Here is a 23,748-nt window from a genome sequence, read left to right as displayed (position 1 = left end):
TGGCAACAATTGCGTGTTACAATAATCCTGCCAACTCTAGTATTACAATTTTTTCCCACAACATGTAAAGAATGTAGCATAACATGCAGTTATCATCGATTTCTGTAGTAGGTCAATAGTATTTGTATTACAGCAGTTGTGGCAAACCTTAATGGGGCATTGCTTTTGACAATGATCATATCTTGTAATTCAGAACATTGGCCAAAGGCTTTTTAGCATGTGAGCTAGAATGAATTTTAAAAAAGTGTTTGACCACTGTTCTTAAGTAAAATGACAAAGAAGCATAATGGAATCTAGCACCAATAGCAACATGTAATGAAATAAAATCCAGGCTCTGACAGTGCAATATTAAAAAAAGAGCATAAAAATGACTTTCCATCGAGGCATCTTACAGTAAAAATGGCAAATGTTACAAAAGATAAATAGGCAGAATGGAAATAAGGTAGAAATGAATGTACAAACAACTTCTTGCCAATACATTTGGTGAGAGTAAAGGGGTTGTCTTGCGTAAACAACCCCTGTCCATATGGCTTGTTTGGGTTAATGGGCACAGTTGGGGGTCCCATGCTCCGGCCAACCTTCCCCCCCCCCCCCCCCCCCCCGTCTGAGCAGAGCAGAGAGCTCCAAGCAGGGGCGTAACTATAGAGGGTGCAGGGGATGCGGTTGCACCCGGGCCCAGGAGCCTTTGGGGGCCCATAAGGCCTCTCTTCTCCATATAGGGAGCCCAGTACTATGAATAAAGCATTATAGTTGGGGGCCCTGTTAAAGGTTTTGCATTGGGCCCAGAAGCTTCAAGTTATGTCTCTGTGCAGCATGGTTTAGGTATGGGTACAGGTACAGATACAGATAGAGGGCGGGCCCCAGCTCACCTTTTGCATCAGGGCCCCTGAGCCTTTAGTTACGCCCCTGGCTCCAAGGGATTGTTTTTTCTGGGAGAGCTACTCATACTACATCTATCTGGCCTTTGCTTCCTCAGGCGAAATCAGCTGTTGCTGGGAGTGACAGCAGCCAGAACCGTGACAATCACCTGATCGTCATAAGATTGAATCTGAAAGGGTTGTTCAACAATACTAGTAAAAAAAGAGTCTACTTTTTTTTGTTCCAATGAATAGCACCAAATTTGTTTATGTGACGTTTTTGATATTAAAGTTCAATCACATTCAAAGGAAAAAGGCTGAGCTGCAATACTTGATGCAGCCCAAGGGCAAGAGTGATACTGTTTCTGGGAGACAAAAAAGTTGACTATTTTGTAATGTCTTACAACCCCCATAATGCTGTGTTCTAATGAATGGCAAAAATTGGGAAAAGCAGGCTTCTGTAATATGAGTAGTACTTGGGAATGTACAGTATATACAGCAATGCCTATAGAGTTTTAGAAGCTTGTCCTAGAGATGGGTTCCCCTCATCAATCATTTGAATATTCTTTTTACCTAAGCCAATTATTTCCTTTTTTTTCAGTTTAGCCATTTGAACACATGACTGAATTGGACAGTGATAAGATCATTAAGTACTGTTCGTAAGCATATAACGTATATTGACCACGTTATATTATTGAATATATGTATGTATTATAATATATACAGGTCAGGATATTACTATGGTGGTGCAAATATTTAGTCCAATTTAAATAATTTCTCATGGGGCAGTTGTTCAAAGGTATAGTATGTATAATGTCTGTATGCTTATTGAAGGTGAACATAGCCATAGGGGATTGTAATCAAAGTTGGGAAAAGGTCTTTTTGCGTCTTAGGAAGATAAGGCAAATGGCGTCCCACCATCACCACTATGCACATAGAATTCAGCTGCCATCTGCTGCATATGGAGTGGGCTCGGCTGCTGAGCCCGATCCATATACTCTCTTTGTCCTAGTGGGCTCTTTTAAAAAATAATACAAATGTGTTGAAATATTTAATGAATTGAATTAATTCATTATTTAAGAATTATTAAATAGTAACCTCCCCTAGTGATGATGACTCCAGAGACATTCATTCACAATACAGTGCACCTGAAGCCATCACTTGTCTCCCCTTCCCCTGTGCCCCCTTTCCTCTGTACCACAACTTGACCCCCCTGTGCCACAACTTTCTCCTCCTTCCACCATTTGCCCCCTGTTCCTAATGGTGGACTTACTGACCAATGAGTCCTTCCAACATAGGGAAAAGCAAAGTGCTCATTAGCCACTATAGTAGAGTTTCATCCTCGTCAACAGGCCAGGTCCCGTTTCTGATACCTGGTAATGTTTATCTGAACACAACTACATTTTTTTTCTTCTTCATGTTTCAACACCAAGTAATCTTTTAGTTATATAGTGATAAATAGTTGTATGATATAGTACAGTTGGAAAAGCAGTATATAAATAGTAATACCACATTCAACTCAGCATTGTTCTAAACGTAGAAGAACATTACCGAGACCTGAAAGTACTAAAAAGTTAGATTGGACCATGAGATATTAGATGCTGCAGAGAGGCCGAGCGCAACTTGCTAAGGATGTGCATGAATGTGTTCAGTATCAAGGACCTCTTTGTTGTATGATTAATTAGTAGGCTATGTGCTTACAGTGCCAGGAAAATAAATTATAGAAGCAAGTAGCAAACACCGTAGGTTTCGTCTTTACAGATTAATTTAAATTTCCTCTTTCTGTCCCTATGCATTGCATGGAAATATAGATTTTGTTTGCCTGAACAACCAAATGTGACTAAAAAGGTCAAATACTGTCCCTAGTGCATTAGAACCAGATTGTTTCTCCTGGCAGATAAGGTTTTTCAGATTATTATAGTCTCTCTCAACAGAATTGCTCACTCCAGCAACAGCGGGGTTACAAGCTTAATTTTCAAAAATCTTGGTACTTTGAGTAAGAATATAATCAGTTTCAGGACATATCCTAAGGTATCTTTTCATAATTCAAATTTTATCAACAATCTTAATTGAAGCCATATATACACGAAGACATGATTAATAACTTTGCCCTACAAGTAACTTTCTGTGCTCATTTGCATTCCCGCATCCAGAATCCTTTGCACTTGCTTAACTCTGTATGAGTCAGTTCCAGAACAGAATGTACTTGCTATGTGAGTAACCCCCAGAGACAAATATATTCTTCCTTTCTCCAAAGGTAAAATTAAACCCTTTCATTAAAATTGCATTTTTTTTGAAAATCCATTGTTTTTACTTCTTTTTTTTTTTTTTTAACTTTTTTTTTAAAATCATTGCTTCAATCAGGGACACCTATATTTAACACAAGGTCATAACTACAGACTGCAGTCGCCCATGCATTTTGGTGTCCGAGGGCTCCCAACGGCACCACTGCAGTACTCTACAGTATTATAAAGGGTTTGTAAATCACACTACAGATTTTGTTCATTTTTGTCAAGCAATAGATTGTAAAGTCCAATGGGCAACCATGGGTCCTCTTAGACGAGCCAATTTTAGGTGAGTAATGTCACTGCTAGCTCGTTCGCTGTAGTTTCTCTAATAAAGTCCATTTAGACAGGGAGACACTATGTTGGCTCATTCAAATGAGCATTGTTCAGTTTTTTACATTCGCTGTTTAATCATTGGCTCGCATTTAGACCAAACGATTATCGTTCACTTTCACTCAACTTGAACGATAGTTGTTTCGTCTAAAAGCACCATAATTTAACAGTAAAGTCCAGTTTGTTTCCTGATTAATATTATGCATTTCTAAATGCTTATCTCTAAATCCCCAACTTTGGAAGTGGAATTGGGTGTAAGTGTGTAGCTTTGGTAGGTTCAGAGATAGTAGTCACACCATAACTCTAATGCCCAAAGACGTCCGAAGGTCCCTCTGCTACTTAGGAAGACACCAGTAATATACAAGGTTTGGGGTCCTGTTAGAGATGTTGAATTGGGGTCCCAGGACCTTTATGCTAAATCTGGGACCAAGCAAGATGTAAAAATTTGCCTCGTCACTTTCTTACTGCTTAATCCGTCACAGTTGGAACTGAAGAAATAATGCAGCTATGTACTGGGTACTATTAATAAAAGTAATCGTTATGCAAAACTAAACACGTGGAAATCATATTATTCTGGATAATTGCTTGGTATGGGTAAAGTTCTAAATTTACCTTAACATTAAGAAATTTACTCCTGACAAAATCTAATTATTATTTTATACATCTACTCTGATAACTTTAGGCTTTGTAAAGTGAATAATGAAAAATGATCAAAGAAAAGCGCATCAGAATATTCTGCATTCTTTTGATCTAACAAGATACTGGGTTAATGGTAGGATTTGCAAGATGAAGCATTAATGTGATGGAAAAATATCAGAAGATTGTTAATTTATGCGTTGCACCACTTACAGTAGCTATTAATGTCTTCTAGCAGTATAGCAAAGGTTGACTGTCAAAAACTGCCATTTCGAGTTATGATGAAGACATTATTGACGTGCAAGAACTCCTGTCCTTCTCCCTGTTGTTTTGTAAGGACACAACAGTTTACCAACTATACTACTGCATCCTCCAGAAATAATTAAAACGAACAGAAACCACATCAAACGGAGACCAGAGTTTATACCTTTTGGACTCTGTTTGACTAATTAAAATAAATAGTCCTCTTTATACCGCGCAATATATTCCACTTTACAAATTAGAGGATATACAAAGAGACAAAATTGGACATAATATACAGTATAAAACTAATAACCAATTTGAACAATGAAGGTGAGGGTCCCGCTTACAATCTATGAGAAAATGGGGGTGACACAAGAAGTACAAGTGATTGTTCTACACAATGGTCTTGACATCTTATAGAAATAGGTTAAGGCCCATTTACATGTAAAGAAAGGAAGAGCTAGATTAGGAGACATGGTATGCCTCCCTAAAGAGATGTGTTTTCAGGGTATACTTGACATTGTGGGTATTGAGAATTAACCTGATTGTTCATGGGAAGCACATTCCAGGGAACTGGAGTGGCTCAGGAAAAGTCTTGGAGATGGGAGTGTGAGGTTCGGGCTGTGGTAGAACTTAGTCTAAAGTCATTAGTGGAGAGCACGGGTAGGGTGATAGACAGATGAGGGAGGAAATATAGGGCTATGCTGCACTGTGGCGATATTTATGGTTGAGAGGTTAGAGGTATTAATGTAGCAGTTGGACAAGAAAGATGAGCCTGTCTGTGTTCAGGATCGATTGGAGAGGGGGGAGTTCACTGAGGGAGGACAGATTATTAGTGAGTTATAGTAGTCTAGAAGAGCATGGACCAAGACAACAATAAATGTTTTTGCTAATCTACAGTAAGAAAAGGGCAGATTCTGGAGATGTTTTTGAGCTGCAAGTAATTTAATATAGAGAGTGAAGGAAAGTTTGGAGTCAAATATGACCCCAAGCAGAGGCGTATCTTGAAGCTCCTGGGCCCCAATGCAAAACCTGTAACAGAGCCCCCAACTATAATGCTTTTATGCTTTATTCATAGTACTAGGCTCCCTTTATGTAGAAGAGAGGCCTTCTGGGCTGGGTGCAACTGCAGCCCCTGCATCCTCTATAGTTACGCCAGTGACTCCAAGACAGCAGGCATGCTGCCTAAGGTTGCAGTTTTTAGGAAGCTGCCTTGGCAAGGGCACGTTTGAGGGTTCCTTTATAATGTTTGGGAGCCAAATCAGTACAGGAGAGGTAAGAGACTGGGGACAAAGATGGATGTAGGGAGCTATGAATTGCTTAGGATTACCAGTTTGTAGATTTTCTTGTGTGTCATAGGTAAGAGAATCCTGGGAGAGACAAGAATACATGACAGTAATGAAGAGATAGTTGCCATCAGAAATTGAGAAAGAGGAGTTTAAAAAGTTGAAGTTAGAACAGAGCTTCGAAGAAGACGAGGTCAAGTGAATTGCTGTGTTTGTGAATTGAAGAAGCATTCATTTTTGAATGGCCTATGGTGGAGATTAATGATAGGAAGAGAGGCAGACAGTGAGATTGGGTGGTCAATGGGGAAGTTAAAGTCAACAATAATGAGAGTTGGAATATTACAAGATAGAAAATGGGGAAGTCAGGGGAAAAAGTGATTTAGAAACTGGTGGAGAGGTCCCAGGGCATGGTATACAACTGCCACTCACAAGAAGAATGGATGAGAGCCTGAGAATTTGAACCTCAAAAGAGGGTAATTTAAATGAGGGGACAAGGGAGATAACCTGGAGAATTATGGAGAAAGAAGAATGCTTACTCTTCCACCATGCCTGTTCTCAGGTCTGAGAGTGTGGTAAAACTGTGGGCAACCACAGTTTCGACCAGCAAGGCACGCAGTGCTATACTGTTGAATCCATGTTTCTGTGAGAGCCAGGAAGTTGAGAGATTTTATAATGAAGAAGTTGTGAATGGTACTCAGTTTATTGCAAACCAGCTAATAGTTCCAGAGTACACAATCAAAGGAGACATAAGAAAGAATACAATGAATGTTAACCGGTTTTACAGGTAAGAAGTTAAAATTAGCAGAGATCAAAAGTGGTTAGGAAAGATGTCCCCTGCAGATAGTAGAGGGTAAGCAGATAGGTGAGTGATTTATGAGAGTGGTTTTTGTGGTGCACAGTGGAATCAAATGGTTTAAGGTGATTTATGAAAGTGAATAGTGCATGTGAGCGGCACATGGGTGAAGGAAAGAGAGAGGGGCTGATGTGGATAGAATGAACTAAAGGTGGATTCTGATTGTTACTTTTGCAGCAAAGAGCTAACATAAAAGCAAAAGCTATGGAAATAGTAAAGGTAGTGAAATTAAGGCCCCCTGTCCAGGGTCGAGGCGGCATATCACTATCTGATAGATAGGCTCACTGCGGAGAATCGTGACAAATTGCAGCATGCCGCGATTTGAGTCCCGCGAGCAGAGAATCGCTATGATTCTTCACTCCTGGACAGGGGACTGAGCTTTCCATAGTTAAGTCTATGGAAAGTGTGCACTGCGTTACTCGCGGCCGGATTACCGCCGTGAGTAACGCAATGCAATATTGTCTATGGGCAGGAGCCCTAAGTTTGCTTGGGTAGCTCATATAATATACCTGTCTCCTGCTCTGTCGAGCTGCTAAGTTCAACCATCATAAGGCTGTAGAAGACGAGTTTGAGTTTTGAGGACAGAAAAGCTGAACGTAGGCCAAAACACAGTATAAATCCAGCTTCTATGACATCACTGCATTTTATTGAATGCTTTGAGTATGCATGAGATATTTATATGTTGATGAGGCGTTTTGCCTTGAATACTGGTCCATCCCACAAAATGGCTGATCATATTTGTTGAGAATGTAGGTGTCTTTTAGGCTATTCCAGAATGATGTCCAATAACTAAAACTTTGACTGCACCAAAACACCTTTGTAGCCTAAAGAAAACACTTGGTTCTCGACACTAAAATCACTGCGGGATGTTTTATTACAATTAAGGTGTTGAAGCATCAAAACCTATAAGATAGATACTTGTAAGTTTAAAGCCAGTGCTATATTCCCTTAATGGTCACATTAATTGCATATGAATTTGTAATTTAGTTTGTCTTTTCCCAAGTTAAAGTTCTTTTGACTAAATCCGCCATGTGTGAAGAGATATTATCCAACTGAATTGCCCCCTAACTTAGTCTAATAAACTTCAAATTGGTTTTATTGCTCCCCTTTGCAATCTGTTTGTTCTACAGAGCGTGGACCACATTTTACAACTGGGATTATAGTGAATCCTGTTGTGCTGTCTCATTGGTTACTAGAAAGCATTCTCTGAATCCCAGATGTTTGATTGAGAGACTAAGGCTGCCTTTCTCAAGCATTGTTTGTTTAATGGCAAGTCTTCCCCCTCCTGAACATACTGCTCCTCTCTCCTTTTATTGTGGTGCGCATATTAAAAGGCTTTGGGTTTACCAAGTTTTGTAAGTAGGGAGCTATAATTTTGAAAAACTGCCAATCAATGTCATGGATTATTGCGTTTGTGCTAATCCCTCTGTATATTCAGAATTATTCCAGCTAAGACAGTGAAGCTCAATCAACTGACAATAGCGAGGAGACTTGCCTTTTGTATTGGGATGTGATTTAAAACACTTTGTGGTAGTAGACAACCGGCTTCATTGTTGTTGCCGGAGCAGTCGGCGAATATGAAAGTGTATAAATATGTAGAACTTCACAAGAATGGACCAAAAATAATAGCAATGTTGCAAGTGTAAGAAACTTTTCCCTTTGTGATGTGAAGGAAATAACCATATATATTTCCCAAAGTACAAGCCTGTATAAACTGAAGCTTTATTTTATTTGTTAAAGCCTTATATAGTATATTGCAGTAAGTAAGATTATAACATATAATCCGTTTACCGCATACTTTTGTGTAACATTATCCTGACTTTGAGACGAAATTGAAAGTTTTCAACTTTCAAACTCTACTGATCACACACCGATAATTCTGCCACCAATACTTATGATAAAAGTACAGAACCCCTTTAAAGAGAGTATTCTTCTATAAGAAAACTTATATAGAATATATAAATGTAATTGTTAATGCTACTCTACTAGTGCCTGGTTGTAGGAAACCTGGATGACAGTCAATTTGACTTCCACACAAGGCTTTTCACCCAACCAAGGCTCTGTACAGATAGCATTCGAGCAATCCATCAGAGGTATATGCTCATGGTGTATACATTCTGTCCAACAGAGGCCTGGGATGCATGTCATATAGTAGCATCCATCACCATTAGGGTTCTATTGTGGAGAAGAACATGTACTGTGTGGTATACTTCTTTACCGTTGTCTTATGTTTAGGAAAACTTTGCCTTTTCCTATGCAGTTGGGACACACTTTTGGGCAAGTAAGGTGAATGGAGGGCCTATGGTTTCCTAGTTATATGTTGAGCACACTGCTTAAATGTTGTGTACACTTAGCCTTAGGGTTCCTTGGTGGGTTCTATCTGATCCTGAGATGGACAGAACTCGTATTGACATAATGGAGCGCTACCGGTATATTCTTGTTCCCTAAATTAAGATTTAAAATACGAGCAGCTTGGAGAATCCTCTACAGGTCACACAATATGGCTTCTCTCACACTCGCATGGGAAAAGCACCCATTTATTTGAATGGGTTTGGGCACACAAATAATTTTTCACTCGAACGAATAGTTTGAGTTTGAAAAATCACGGCATGTCTTATTTTTGGGTAATTCATCTAGAATCCCCCATTATTTTCTAAAAGAGTGTTCCAAAAACAGATCCCACTTGCATGGCATGTGAGTTGGATTCAGGTGCAATTCTTTTTAAACTATTTTGCTAGTGGAACCACATGTGAATTTTTTTTTCTTTTTCACGCATGAAAAAGGATGCAAATCGCACCTTTTTATTGCAAAAATACATCATACAAACATGAAAATAACTGTTAAATTGCAGGTAATTCGGTCAATTTTTCAAAGACCTATATTGTACTCATCCATGTGAATACATCTGTATATAGATACCATAAGGGGGTAAATAATTTTAATTACCCAACATTCCCATAAACATATATTACAAAAGAGAGTTTACCATACTCAAAAATTAATGAGTAGTAAGCAAAATGTCCATAATACTCATGACTACAATACTATGACATAGATAAAGATGAATAGCATATCTCTCTATTAAGGCTAATTCTCGCAGCCACCCTTTATAAAACGTAAGTAACCCCCCCCCCCCCAATGGCCCATGATCATTATTTGTTATAAAGCAGAGTGGGAATAATGAAAGCTTCACCAATGAATACTAAGCAGTGTAAGGAACGACTGGACACGAGTAAGGTCTCCAGCAGCATCCACTGGCGTAACTATAGGGGATGCAAGGAATGTAGTTGCACCCGGCCCAGGAGCCTTAGGCCTCATGTCCACGGGGAAAATCAGGCCCGCTACGGATTCTCCAGGGAGAATCTGCAGCGGGTCCCTCCTGCCCCGCGGACAAGAGGGCTGAAAATAAGAATAAATCAGAATAAACTTACCTCTCGCACGCTCCGGATACTTCCTTCGATGCGGCGTCAGCTTCTCTGCGTCGCGGCCGGATCTTCTTTCTTCGGCCCGGTGGATGCGCAGGATGACGTCGGTGACGTGCCCCGCGCATGCGCCGTCCCGAAGCAAAATGATCCGGCCGCGACTGAGAGAAGATGATGCGGCGGCGAAGAGAAGAAACGGAGCGGGTGAGTAAAATCTGATTTTTGTCTCCCGCGGATCCGGACGGCTTCCATAGGCTTCAATAGAAGCCCGCGGGAGCCGTCCCCGCGGGAGACCCGCATGAAAATGGAGCATGGTCCAGATTTTTTCATGCTCCATTTTTAAAAAAATCACTTTTATTGACCATCCGCGGGTATTTATCTACCCCGCGGGTGGTCACTGCATCCCTATGGGGTGCGGATCCGCGGGCAGAAGAAGAGTTAAAATCTGCTGCGGATTTTAATTCTTCTTTTGCCCGTGGACATGAGCCCTTAGGGGGCCCATAAGTCCACATACGGAGCCCAGTACTATGAATAAAGCATTATAGTTAGGGGCCCTGTTACAGGCTTTGCATTGGGACCCAAGAGCTTCAAGTTATGCCTTTGCGTTAAGGGGTTAAGAAAAGTTGTGTGTGAGGGGGGGGGGGGGGGTCAAGATAAACCCTTGCACCAGAGCCCAAAAGCCTTTAGCTATGTCCCTGGCAGCCACTAGAGGAGCTATTTGTAGGGCAGTCGCATGAAGCACCATACAAATGGAGCCTCTATATAAGCTTGACATGACTATTCTAAACTATCATGCTGATTTCCGGTGTGAGCATTGATGCACAGAGGTTGTTTAGTCTAGCAATATTCTGCCGTAAACGATTTACTCTTTCACTTGTCAATTTTGTCTATGATAATGTCTTGTGCTGTGGGATTTGAGAATTCTTCCCCAAAATGATTCCTTGCCATACTGCACAGACGTGTTTTCTGCACTTCACCGCAAAGTCTAACAGTTTGTAGTTAAAAATGTCACGGCAGGTCAAGTAAGAAGCAGAACATAAAGTGCAATGAAAACACGTTTGCCTTGTCCCCTAAACTCCCGGGAGGCCGAAACACTAAACCCAAAAGTGTCTTCTTAACTTGCTGTATTAGGCAGGAGCAGAATAGATGATGGCAAGACACTACAGGAACAGTCTTTACCAAGCTACTTTCTGCCGTTCCCTGAAGAAATGATAACAAGGCCCTTAATCTGTGATGATGTTTCCTTGACTTCAGATGACTTGCAATCATGTGTAATATTTTATTTACACCGTGTGCTCTGAGTACATGCAGCGGCTGTGTGCTGCAGGGTTGGGTTTTTCCAAGTCTTGCAATGCATAGTACATGTATTCCTTCCTAATTTGCTGGCCGAAAGACCAGGATAAAAAAAAAAGCCAATGCATCTTTGCAGTTTATATACTGCACGTGCAATCATCACACTCCAGAAGTCAGGATTATTTTAGTTTTCCAGCATTGCATCTCTGTGAGGTCTGGATGGCGAGTTGTAGGTTTCAATGCCACCATTTTGGGGGCATATAATTTGATTAAGTATATGATTTCTGCATGGAGAAGAATGTAACGAGTAATTCTACCATTTTTTCCCCCCCGCGGGCCATAATGATTATGGCAATGTAGTATATGTATTTTTTTTATGGTGAACTATGAAAACTGTAAATGTATTTTTAATGAAAAAGGGTTTTATATTTTTTGTTGAGGGGGGGGGGGGGGTTAGTTACACTAGCTTAGTGCGACTTAATGCAATAATATAGTTACATAACTCATATGGTATGGAAATGGATATAGGGAATAATGTTTATACATGTTATAGATATAATTAATAATTTGTTTTAGCTTTTTCTTGTTTACATCACACTAGCTGTGTGTAGCAGGCTGGTTTCACATCTGTGTCGGAGCCTCTGGACAGAGGTTTTTTCGCAGATCCAGCTAAATATAATGGAAAAAAGTTCTCCATGCAGCACTTTTTCTTGCATTTAGAAGCCAGCAGTTGCGTGAAAAGTAGGCAGGCCCTATTATTGTCAATGGGGTCCGTCCGGCACTGTTTGGTTCCAACCAGAGATGGAACCGTTTGGCCTCAGGGATTCCCCTTTCCTGCTCCCCAAATGGATGTGAAACCACCCTAAAACCTCATGCATATGGGCAAATATTTGCTGAGGCATCAGCAACCACTGTTCTGGCCTCGTTCAGCAAGATCCTACAGCGTAGCACTCATCGTCTGTCTTAAGTATGTGGAGTTAGCAGTGCCTCTGTTCAGCAAGTTTTGTCTATGCATAAATGGCATCCTTGCAAATTGCAGATGCTGTAACACCTAAAAGAAGACGATCTCAACACATTCTGCTTTAGATAACCTCATTCACATTGCCTGTAATTAGGACAAATCACTGTGCTAACGTGAGAATGAATAAAGCGATGTTAAAGTGAAGCACACCATTGGTTTTCTGGTGAAATTCTCTGCCAGTCTGATATATGGTGTTGAATCCAAAATTGTGGCATTCAAAATGGCTGTCATTTTTGGTGACCTGGCCTAACAGGTTTTGCCCTTGTATGCAACGTTGGATCACCAACAGTTTCCATTCTAAATGGGTGTTTCCACACTTTTGAGACACCCTGTGTAGAACATGATAAGACATATTTTATTAAATTTAAAACACCTTTCAGACTTCTACAATTAAGCCTGGAGCTATATAGCCTACTGTCCAATGAAGTTTGAGACTTTGCACCATGGCTTATTGTAAAGTGATGGGACCCACTAGGTTAGCATTTACTTCGGGTAACTGGGAGAATGTAAAGACCCTTCCTTAGTCCCATCATTTTAGGACCATAAGCTGTGTTTTTAGAACATATTTGAGTAGGTTGTTAAGAAAGGGGTTAACTAATGGTTGCTGGTGTCCAAATCGCATCGGGGATCAAACCATTATGAATAGGAAATGTCAATTCTGTGCTTTTGGCTGCAATATTTTCTCTTAGCACTGGGAATGAATTCAAAACTGCTGCGTTACTGTTGTTTGAAGCTTTTATCCTCCTAAGTAACTAAATATTTTAAGGCAGAAAGAAAAGTGTGAATGCTGTTGGTTTCTGCAAACTGCTGTCGTCTATTAACCCCATTCAGCGCCAGATGGCCTGGCTCCTCTACAAGTGAATGGGGTTAAGTTAGAAGTCCATTATAACTCACCAGTAGAAATTCCTATTTGTAAAAACAAGTGAACAAATACAATTAGACCACAGTTCAGAAAACATAGATGCATGAATCAATTTAAAAAGCCTATAAAAGCGGAAATGTATTAAAACCTCAAGGAAAGTGCTAGTTGTAATCTTCTTTCACATCACTTTTTTCAGAAAGCATTGCCACAGAAGTGTTCGGGTATTGTGAAAGAAATAAATAACGAGTGGCACACCATACAGTAATAGCGTCTGGACTAAAATAGCTGCACTAGTCAAAATGCCAAATGGGTATTCAACTGGTGGAGTTGTGCTAGCATAGGGGCAACTCTGGTGTAGACATGTAGAAGAGGTTGGACAGTCAAGGTTGCTGCTGTCCCCCGGGTTTCCAGCTATGACTCCAATGCAAGTAGAAACCAAAAAGAGCAGTTGGGGGGTGCGCTGCACAGTGTTGTTCAACGGACTATGTATTTTGATATACAATTAACTCCTTCATCACACATGGTAAACAGGAGTTGATTAACTCCTTTATATGCAATTAAAGGAAAGTAGTCAAAAGAGGTCAACGGGTCAGCAGTAAATGGAAATAAATATCACAACATCAAAAACACAAACCACAAATGTATACTACATAACGAGTGTATAAGATGTACATTTTAGAATCTGATCTCAGGCCGGTTTCACACAGCCGAGAAAATTGCGTGAGATTTGTGCATTGTGAGACACACAAATCTCCAACAAATACAAACCCTCTTCCTTTGAATTGAGTCATATACACGAGCAATGTACAATCATGGCATGCTCTAATCGCGTTCCTCGGATCATACCGCCTATTGATTTCAATGAGGGTTTTAATGCCTTGCATACCGTGCAATGTGCATGCGGGTGCGATGGGAGGTTTACAATTGAAATCAATGGGAAACACTCCCAATCCTCTATCGTTCATGAAACTTGTGTGAGAGGATCGGGATTTCACAGGTCTGATGCAAGACCTTTTTGCCTGAAAAGCACATTGCTTCTACACAGATAAAGCACATGTTGGCAAGCACAATATCGGGCTGAGTTTCTCAGCCTGGTATCGCGCTAGTGTAGTGGCCAAAGTTAGCGCCCCCACAGCACTTTTTTAGCTACCTCCTCTTGAATGTGAGTGTATGTCTGTGTGTACTGTCAATTGTATTAACTTGTGTGCATTGGCTTTTTCTGCGTCACTCAAAGTTCAATGTCTGCTGTCTTCTCTGTCTAACCTGGGTATGACTGAGCACAATTCACCCTAACCTACTCTGTCTTCTCAATCATCTCTCAGTTCATACCAGGATTGGTCAAGTAGACTTCCTCTTTCGCCTGGATTGGTCAGAGGGATTGGTTTAAAAAGACAGTTTGAGGGTGGAATAGGGGAAGAAGAAGAAAAAAAAGGAGGGAGAGGAGAAAGAAGAGCAATGGGAGAGTGAGGTGAGTAGGCTAGCCCCAGGCCTTGGGCTTGCCTGCGTAGGCCTGGAGGCCTAGCCATGGAGTTGTTCAGGGGGAAGAAGGGGGAGATGGCAGGAGAGAGAGGGAGTCATCTACGGCCTTCAGCAACCCTGTCCTGAAGGAACCTAACCAGGAAAGGTTTGCCTGCCAGCGGGTAGGAAAGCAGCCACCACAATTGTGAGTTTAATCTGTCCCCATTCATTCAGATGTCAGAGTGTCTATAAGAGAGACTATTTTGTTCCCTCTATTCCTCCATGAATAATCTTCTAAGACTAGCTGCTAGATAACCTCATTTTCTGCTTCCCAGCAAGAATTTGGAAGCAATTGTAAATAGCTACCTGTATTGGACTTTGACCTGTTTTCCAAGCTACAAGTAAACTGTGTGCCTCAAGTTTCACTAAAGCGCTTGGGACTGTTTATTTCATTGTCGAACAACCCTAAGAGGCACTGGCGTCACAACGGACATACCCTAATTACTGACTGCCCCGATGAGGGCTCTTTTGTAATCCATCGACTGCACGAGCCGTCATTCCTAGGCAGAGTAGCAACCACCGTGACACAATTAAAATTGGTGTAACCGCTCAAGCTACCCTCCTGCCAACTTCTGCTTGCTGCACTTGCCCGTATGTAGGCAGCCTCATAGTGAGAAGTTTGGCTACTCCTCTTCTTAATGCCGGTTTTTCTTCCATCCAAAAGCCGGGCAGCGGAGCAGAAACTGAACAGACCCCATTATAGTCAGTGGAGTCTTTACGGCGCTGTTCGGTTCTGTCCTGAGACACAGCAGCTCAACCAAGGGGATTCCTCTTCTCTGCTCCCTAAACAAACCAGGAAAGCGGAACCCCGAGTTCAGGTGTGAAATTTAAACACCAATTTCCAGTCGGCCTTGGGAAATTATTAAAAGAGTTGATCAAAGCTAATATTGACCTACAGTTTCAGTAAGATGTAAAAGAACAAAAAAATGATGCAGCAAAAATGTATCATTTCACATGTAGCCATACATCTACTGTGTCCTGCTGTGGAGATACTTTACTTATCCATATATCTTAGTCTTTACAGTCCTGGTAGATCTCCGGTAGTTTCTCTGTGTGTACATATGCTGTATATGTATATATATTTCTTGTTTTCCCTCTTTGTCATCTCCCCCTTATTTATCAATTCTTTGCTGATATAATTTCCTGCTGGTGTTTTTCTCTCCCTCTGTCTTTATTTATCCATTCAATGCGTTCAATCATGGCATTTCTCATGGCTCTTCCGTTTCTTTTTTAATCCTTATTTATCCATTCAATCATGCCATTGTTGATATCACTTCCTGCTTTATTCATTCATTCATTGTTTTGCTGATGCCAGTTCCTTTTACAAGTTGTATGTACTTTTAAAGTGGTATTTATACTTTAAATTATGGAATATTTCATTTATAAATGTCCACTTTATACACTGCAGGATATACACTTGTCATATACATTTGTTTTCAGTGTTGTGATGTTAATTTCCATTTATTGCTGACCCATTGACCCCATTTAACTACTTCCTTTTAATGGTGTATAACTAAATCTACCTGTATACCCAAAGACCTGATGAAGGGGTTAACACTACCATGAAACCCAAAGTGAAGGAAATCTTTACGCTTCCTGTGTGTAGGAGGACTTTTCCTATAAGCACCAGAAAACACATCCCACATCGCAATTCTAGGCTTCTACTTACATAGGAATATATCGGCATACACAAATACTGTTGAGAGGGGTCTACGCTGAATTACTTTCCTCTTATTCAGTGGAAGTAAAAAGTGGGTGAAGTAAAATCAGGGAATTTGGTACAAATGTGAAAGCATACTTCAAATGTTGACAAAGAGTAGTGTAGATACCCAAGAAACATGATGACTGCAGTGCATTTCTGAAAGTGGCTGCCTGTCCTATTAAATACTAAATTTCTCTTTTAGATCTTGCAAAACGTAACAATTTTTTAATAGGAATAATTTTTAAACAATGCATCTTTATGTAACATAGTATACCAGGCTGAAAAAAGACAAATGTCCATCTAGTTCATCCTGTTTCTATCCCCCCCCCCATGTTGATCCAGAGGAAGGCAAAAAAAAACAATGAGGCAGAAGCCAAGTTAACTCATTTTGGGGGTAAAAAATTCCTTCCCGACTCCATAATAGAAGTCAGAGTACTCCCTGGATCAACTTTTTGAAAGTTCCTACCTGACTCCAAGATGGCAGTTGGAAGATAACCAGATCAACTACACTACTTTTGGCTATTTAATGTCTATATCCTGTAATGTCGTAGTGCTCTAAAAAGACATGTCTCTTAAACCCCTTTATCGATTTTGCCATCACCACATCCTCAGGCAGAGAGTTCCACAGTCTTACTGCTCTTACAGTAAAGAACCCCCTTCTGTGTTGGTGATGAAACCTGCTTTCTTCTAGACGTAGAGAATGCCCTCTTGTTACCGTCGCAGTCCTGGGTATAAACAGATCATGGGAGAGATCCTTGTATTGTCCCCTCATGTACTTATACATAGTTATTTGGTCATCCCTTAACCGCCTTTTTTCCAGGGTAAATAATCCCAATTTTGATAGCCTCTCTGGGTATTCAAGTCCTCTCATTCCATTTATTAATTTAGTTGCCCTTCTTTAAAACCCCCTCAAGCACTGCAATGTCTTTCCTGAGTACTGGTGTCTATAACTGTTCACAGTATTCGATGTGGGGCCTGACAAGTGCCTTATATAGTGGAAGAAAAATGTTCTTGTCTCTCGCCCCTATACCTCTTTTAATGCACCCCAAAACTTTATTTGCTTTTGCAGCAGCTGACTGGCATTGGTTGCTCCAGTTAAGTCTACAATCCACTAGTACCTCCAAGTCTTTTTCTATATCACTTTTCCCTAGCAGTACCCCATTTAGTGTATATTAGTGACATTCGTAGATATTGCTGTTACATAAATCTTATGGGGTCCTTGCTGTTCTTTTGAATTCTATCTTAGAACATCAACCTTTATATCCAGCATTGGTGGGCATGCATGCTCAGTAGATCGGTCGCACTACCTGGATCCACTCGTACACGGGCGGTGGAGTGATTCTTGTTATAGAACAAACCAGACACTATGAAAAAGAATGCTAGAAGCGATATGTTTTCACCAGCACTGGAGACATTAGGTGGACATGAGAAAGCACATTGTTTTAAATTACTCCATTTGTTTTGCAAGATCTAATAGAGAAATGGGACATTTAACTCCTATCTGGAAGCTCCTAGTTGTTCTATGCCGTTTAAATGATACATTTTCATTAAGACTTTCCATTATTTTACGCTGACATCTTATTGAAACTTTAGGTCAATATTGTAATTGATCAACCAATATTTTATTTTAAGTGACCTTCTTAAAGGGATATCCAGCTTCAAACTATTGATGGCCTATCCTCAATTAAAATTTTTAACATAGTAGTGTCCAAATTATTTTTATATGGGATCTGCTGAAATAAACTAGGTGACGAGAGACTGGCATATATAGAGGATGCTGCTACAGTTTTTCTTTTTCAGATGCACCAATGCTTACATAATCAGAAACCAGTGTTTGAGCCACAACAGCGGTTAGCACTGGTTAAGACTCACAAGTCATTATAGGATTTGATATTGATCCTTTCTCTAGAAAACATTGCTGACGGGTACATTGATGTGTGACACTATGACGGGGTAGTTTACCCACTTCCATGTAGAAATGAACCAAAAAGCAGCACAAAAGGCTAAAACCACGGTCTACAAGTAGAGCATAACCAACTGTCCGCCAACACTGTTTTGCTGCATATATAAAATATTTATTGTCCGTGTTTAAATGTTGCCATAACTTTGCCACCAGATTACTTTGCCATGTTCATTCTCCATGTAGAGTAATCCAGTTTTTAATGCGGCCTCAACAGAGAAGGACATGATCAAAGCAGTTAGGCTACATATAATCTGAAGACATCTTTGATATTGGTGTGATACTAAATCGCAGCCATTTCAGTAGCTGTTTCTTCTCTTTGTAAGTGAGGTTTAAATCTTTAATAGCATAAAACTTGAGGGGTTTCTATTTATGTAAGACTTCACCTAAGTCACATTTCTTTTCTAACACTACCAAGAAAAAAACTAATAAGGGACAATTGCCTGGCTGGTGCATTGTGCCTTTTATTGAGAACTATGTCTGGATTTTAGGAACAGATTATCATCTTTTATGCACAAACAGGACTAAAGATACCGCAAAGGGTGAGGGGGCACTGAATGTGGCACACGCTGCTGTGCTTCATCCCCATGGCAGCATTGTGTCTAAAATAATCTGTTGTTTATGTGTTGTTTATAGGTTGCCATTAAATTAAGAACACAAGCCACATGAAGCTGTGGCGTCCTTACTAATGTCCCAAACTCTGACATTTCTAGTTACACAGCGTTTCATAAACATTTCATGAGAAATCACAGGAAATCAATATAAGCCAAATGTGCACAAATCCAAGTGAATTTCTGAAGCCAAAAACATAACATGAAAGAAAGAAGGTTGGAATCACTAGAAAAAATAGCAAATGTAGAAACAAGGGAATGAGCACACAAAAACAACTCATTGATGAGTATCCAAAAGCCCTGAACACAGTACAAACAGTGGAGGGAACATATCAACATCTCCATCCCGGACGCTAAGATATTGCTTTTGTCCTGTGCATGAATCAATATTGATAAGTGTTTTCCGGACAAATACTATTGAAGACCAGTCTTTAGAATAGGCCATCAATAATCCGGCCCTCGGAATCTCCAGCGAACAGCTGATTGCCTGGCCAGAGGCTGGACCTCATCATCGTGATTAAATTCAATGGGAGCAAAGCAACTTCTTAGACGTACTACCCTGATGACGATGTCCAGCCCAAGGATTCTGAGCAGTAGATCCCTGGCGATCAACTGTTGATGACCTATCCAGAAGATGGGTCATCAATAGTATTTGCCCGGAAAACCCCTTTCATCCAATAAAACCTTTGATACTCTTATAGCTTAAAAGAATTGCTTTTCTTGTAAGATATAAAATAACGAAAACCGTTTCTGATTGTAGTAAGATCATTCTTAAATGTAAAACACCACAATTACTTGGCATGGAATGGTCTCAGGCAATTATCATTGTGAATGGTATAATAATGTTAATCTACATAGAAAAGTAATATACTTTAAAATCAATTGCCACTATTGTTGGATGATGGGTGTTCTTAGGTACTGCAACTTGTTGTATTGGAAATGCCCGTTCATCTGCCCACTGAGCAGTATCACATACATCTGCTCTCTAGAACACTTTATGCATTCAGCCTTATTGCAGATCTTTATTGTATGATATGGTGATAATGGCCTGCTTCAAGCCAATATGAAAGTAGGTTACCAGCTACTTGAAAAAGCCAAAAAAGAGAGATGTGGGCTCACCTCACCAGCAGTAACTTTCCGTTACAAAGGCTTTTGCCGAAACGCGTTCAGCGTGCACTTGTGAGCTGTATGCTTTATTTTATTCAATAAAGAAGGAAATTTTTAACGGTAGCAGCTCCCCTCCATCTCTATTTTCTACCAGCTACTTGTACTGCCACTACATGGGTCAGGAAGGGTATAGTTTCTCCTTCGGGAGAGCACCTCAAAGATGTGAACGGACTTATAAGGACATCAATGCTCCTCTGAGAAATTTATGCAAATGGGGGGTGGAACAATGGCTCTACAGCACCACCTATGAGAAGGCTGAAGTCGATTTCAGGCCTTTTAACTAGACTTGCAACAATAACTGAGAATATAAGGTGCTCTCTCCAAGGAGAAACTATACTCTTCCTGACCCCCATCATAGACCTCTCACCCAGCCAAATCAGCAACATATTGCACACTAATGAGGGGCAAAACCCCCAAAACAGTCTGTCTGTGTGCCTGTGCATGGTTTATGTTTTTCTTCTGGACAAGACTTTGGCTTATATTCCCAGTCATCGTTATGAGGCTTGTTAAAAGGTCTGACAGTGACTTAATGCAATGCTACCTTTTCAAAGGTGGCATTGTTCGAAGTTCCCATCCTCTACTACATAATGGTAGTATACTATTGGCATTATAGAAACAGCTGAGTGAGAGCATGGCAAGGTCATTTACCTAACTCTGAGTTGTATGGCGTGGCCCATACAGACTCTCATCAGCAAGAAAGTATTAGTGATTAGTGGGGTTCCAAACAGTAAGTCCCCCAATGATCTAACACCAGATTTAATGTGACTCGCGGAAAGTGTATATATTAAGGAATAAGTCATACTTGCCAGGGACATATTCTCACCATAAAGGACACAAATTGAGTCTAAAGGGAGCTTAAAAAGGAAATACTCTTAACAATGTATTACTTAAATGAGCTCCTGGTAGAATTGAATAGCTGTTTACCCATAAAACACAGAATTGTGAGAACTAAGGCCCATTTAAACGCAAAGATAATCCTTCAAACGAAAGATTAGCGATCGTTTTACATAGTGTACTAATGGACACTAATGCCCATTCATACTTTTTCAGCTTCATTTGCGTGCAAATGAGCCTCCAGAGCTGCTTGCAGAACTCAGCAGGTGGTCTGAGCTCTGCAATTAGCTCTATTGTTCAGCCATGGGCTGCTAAAGGCCCATTTTAAAGCAAAGATTATTGCTCAAAATTCGTTAAAACAATGGCTTTTGAGTGATAATCGTGTGTAAATGCTACCATGGTGCACTTTTCATCTGAACGATAATTTTTAGATAAGCATAAAAAAGGTCATTCAGACTGCATGCTGTGTTCTCCATGGGAGCAGGAGATTACATTATATTCTCTCTGCAAACCATGAGAGAAAATAGACCTGGGGCTGTTATTTCCACGGGAGCTAGAGATTACATTGTATTCTCTTAGCAGCCAGTGACTGAACTGCTAATTGCAGAGCTCACACCACCTGCTGAGTTCTACAAGCAGTTCCTGTAGACTCATTTGCATGCAAATGAAGCTGAAAAAGTACTAATGGGCAATAGTGTCCATTAGTACTTTATGCAAAACGATCGCTAATCTCTCAATCCTTTGAAAGATTATTTTTGCATGTAAATGGGCTTTAAGAGAATACAATGTAATTTCCTGCTCCCATAGAGAGAACAGTGTGCAGCGTGAACGATGGATTTTAAACTCACCTAAAAATAATTGTTCAGACGAAAAGTTCACCATGGTAGCATTTACACACGATTATCGCTCAAAAGCCATCATCTTAACGAATTTTGAACAATAATCGTTGCGTGTAAATGAGCATTTAAGTCTTCCCAAAAGCTATATTGAGCACTTCACATAGTTAACGCTTTATGCATTCTTTCTGTTTGAAACATGTAGTATTTACAAAACCCTTCCCTGTTCTGTCCAAAAAGTTTGCTAAATTGACAGCATCCAGATTATACTCTCAAAAACACTTGCCACTTGCCAGAGCACAAAACGGTTGCCTCTGCTAAACTTACAGCCAATATAACCAGCCACGGGCATTGTGACATTGTACGATGTAAAAAAAATGTCTGACCTATGAAAACGAGCAAGTCTTTGAAATGTTAAGTTACTGCTGCAACCGTATTTAATATAGAACCTTAGATGTCCAGAAGGATTATAACTTAATGCCTTTGATCATACCCTTTTCAAGTTTTTCTTTTCTCTTTTTTTTTCAATTTTTGCAGCTTCCTTCATTTTAAAAGGGGTGCCACAGGCTCCCATGTAAGTTATGCCTTTGCTTAGCAACGTAAATCTCATTATACATCACTTCCATTTTTAAACCTCTCAAGAATACCAAATGTAAAGATAAACTAAAATTAATTTCTCATAAATGTTAGCGCCCTCTTTTTTTTTCCGGAATATGAAACCTTCTTCAATTAAATGAAGATGCATACTCATAAAAGCTTGATTTCTTCCTTCATTTCTCTTCATCCCTTAATCCTTCTTGGATAGAAAGCATGTTGAGTTAAATTCCAATCATCAATTAACTCCCTTTTTATTTCAGATGTGTCTTTATTTTAAAATGTGGGGAAGCATTTTGATTTTTACAACTTAATTGAAAGAGATTACTTTATTGCACAAACCAGTCATTTTAATTTTTAAAATGAAAAATGGCTAAGCTGCCGAGCAGAAAATATTGCTGGAAGATTATTTGCAGTGGTCTCTGCTATGATTTTGGTGTTATAGAGTTTATATGCTCTCTGCCTTTTGCAATTTCTAATAAATTAAACTTCTGCAACTCTTACTGGAAATACGTATTTAGATCTATCGGCCTAGGAAATGGTTCTATTTAATGAACCGGCGAATTAATCAATATGGGGGCCTTTGCATATTATTTCCACCTAGTCATAATGGTAGCGGAACGTGTAAATGCAGCAGACAGAGACCTTAGCAATCAGACCAGGGGGAGTAGCTGATGATTCATCATTAAAAATCGAAAAGGTACAGAAGACACTATTGGACTGATTTATAGATGGGGGAATAATAGGTAGAACCAAGGTTTAAAAGGTCACCAGATAGGAATGTAGTAATAGTTTGGGGTGTTTTACTCAGATTGCACTTGATAAAATCAGGGCCCTCCATAGGATAGCATGGCATTCCCAACACATAATGATGATGGCATCCGTGGCAAAGCTTTTAGGGGGTTTGGTTAAACATGAATTATTATGTTCAGCAGACCAAATTAAATTACACATTTTAATTAGTTATGTACAAATACACAACTTAATGATGTTGCTGACTCCTCAGGTTTAGTTCACTGAGAATTAACTCTTGCCACGTTGTCCTAAGGCCCATGGACAACTAATCAGCAGACCTGTAAAATGGGGGTCTGGCCACTGAGGTTAGCCACCTCACCCTTCCCATGAACAACATGGATCTGCACAGGGCTGCTTTACTCCAATGCTTGAAATAGTACAAGGTCTAGTGGGCATGTTGTCCAAGGGTAGTGAATGAATATGCACTCTCTGGATGTAGGGGTATGATGGTGTGCATATAGACCAAATTATTCCATTTCATATATACCCTCCCTTTAACTTTTATGTACTTTCCTGATTACTCCTACTGATTGCTACAATATAATTGCATTTAATACAAACAAAAACTGAAAATTCTTAGAAGCCTGTGATGTCATTATGAAAGCATATATTTCTAACTGTCACATGGAGGAGTAAAGCT

The 23,748-nt window shown here is 40.0% G+C and overlaps 1 protein-coding gene across 8 annotated transcripts in view; it reads left to right on the top strand.

The window, feature by feature from the left end:
• TENM2 (teneurin transmembrane protein 2) overlaps positions 1-23,748 on the top strand; it is a 1,550,877-nt gene that overhangs the window by 1,354,973 nt on the left and 172,156 nt on the right. For 2 of the 8 annotated variants that reach the window (XM_066591120.1, XM_066591121.1), the window contains exon 15: positions 2,401-2,430. The exons of the other annotated variants lie outside the window; for them this stretch is intronic. In XM_066591120.1, the coding sequence (XP_066447217.1) occupies positions 2,401-2,430 (30 nt within the window). The remainder of the gene's footprint in view (positions 1-2,400; positions 2,431-23,748) is intronic. 8 annotated transcript variants of the gene reach the window in all.

The sequence above is a fragment of the Eleutherodactylus coqui genome, chromosome 2 (assembly GCF_035609145.1).
Source record: "Eleutherodactylus coqui strain aEleCoq1 chromosome 2, aEleCoq1.hap1, whole genome shotgun sequence".
Taxonomy (NCBI): domain Eukaryota; kingdom Metazoa; phylum Chordata; class Amphibia; order Anura; family Eleutherodactylidae; genus Eleutherodactylus; species Eleutherodactylus coqui.
The sequence above is the reverse complement of the archived record's forward strand: the minus strand, read 5'-3'. Positions and strand labels throughout refer to the sequence as shown.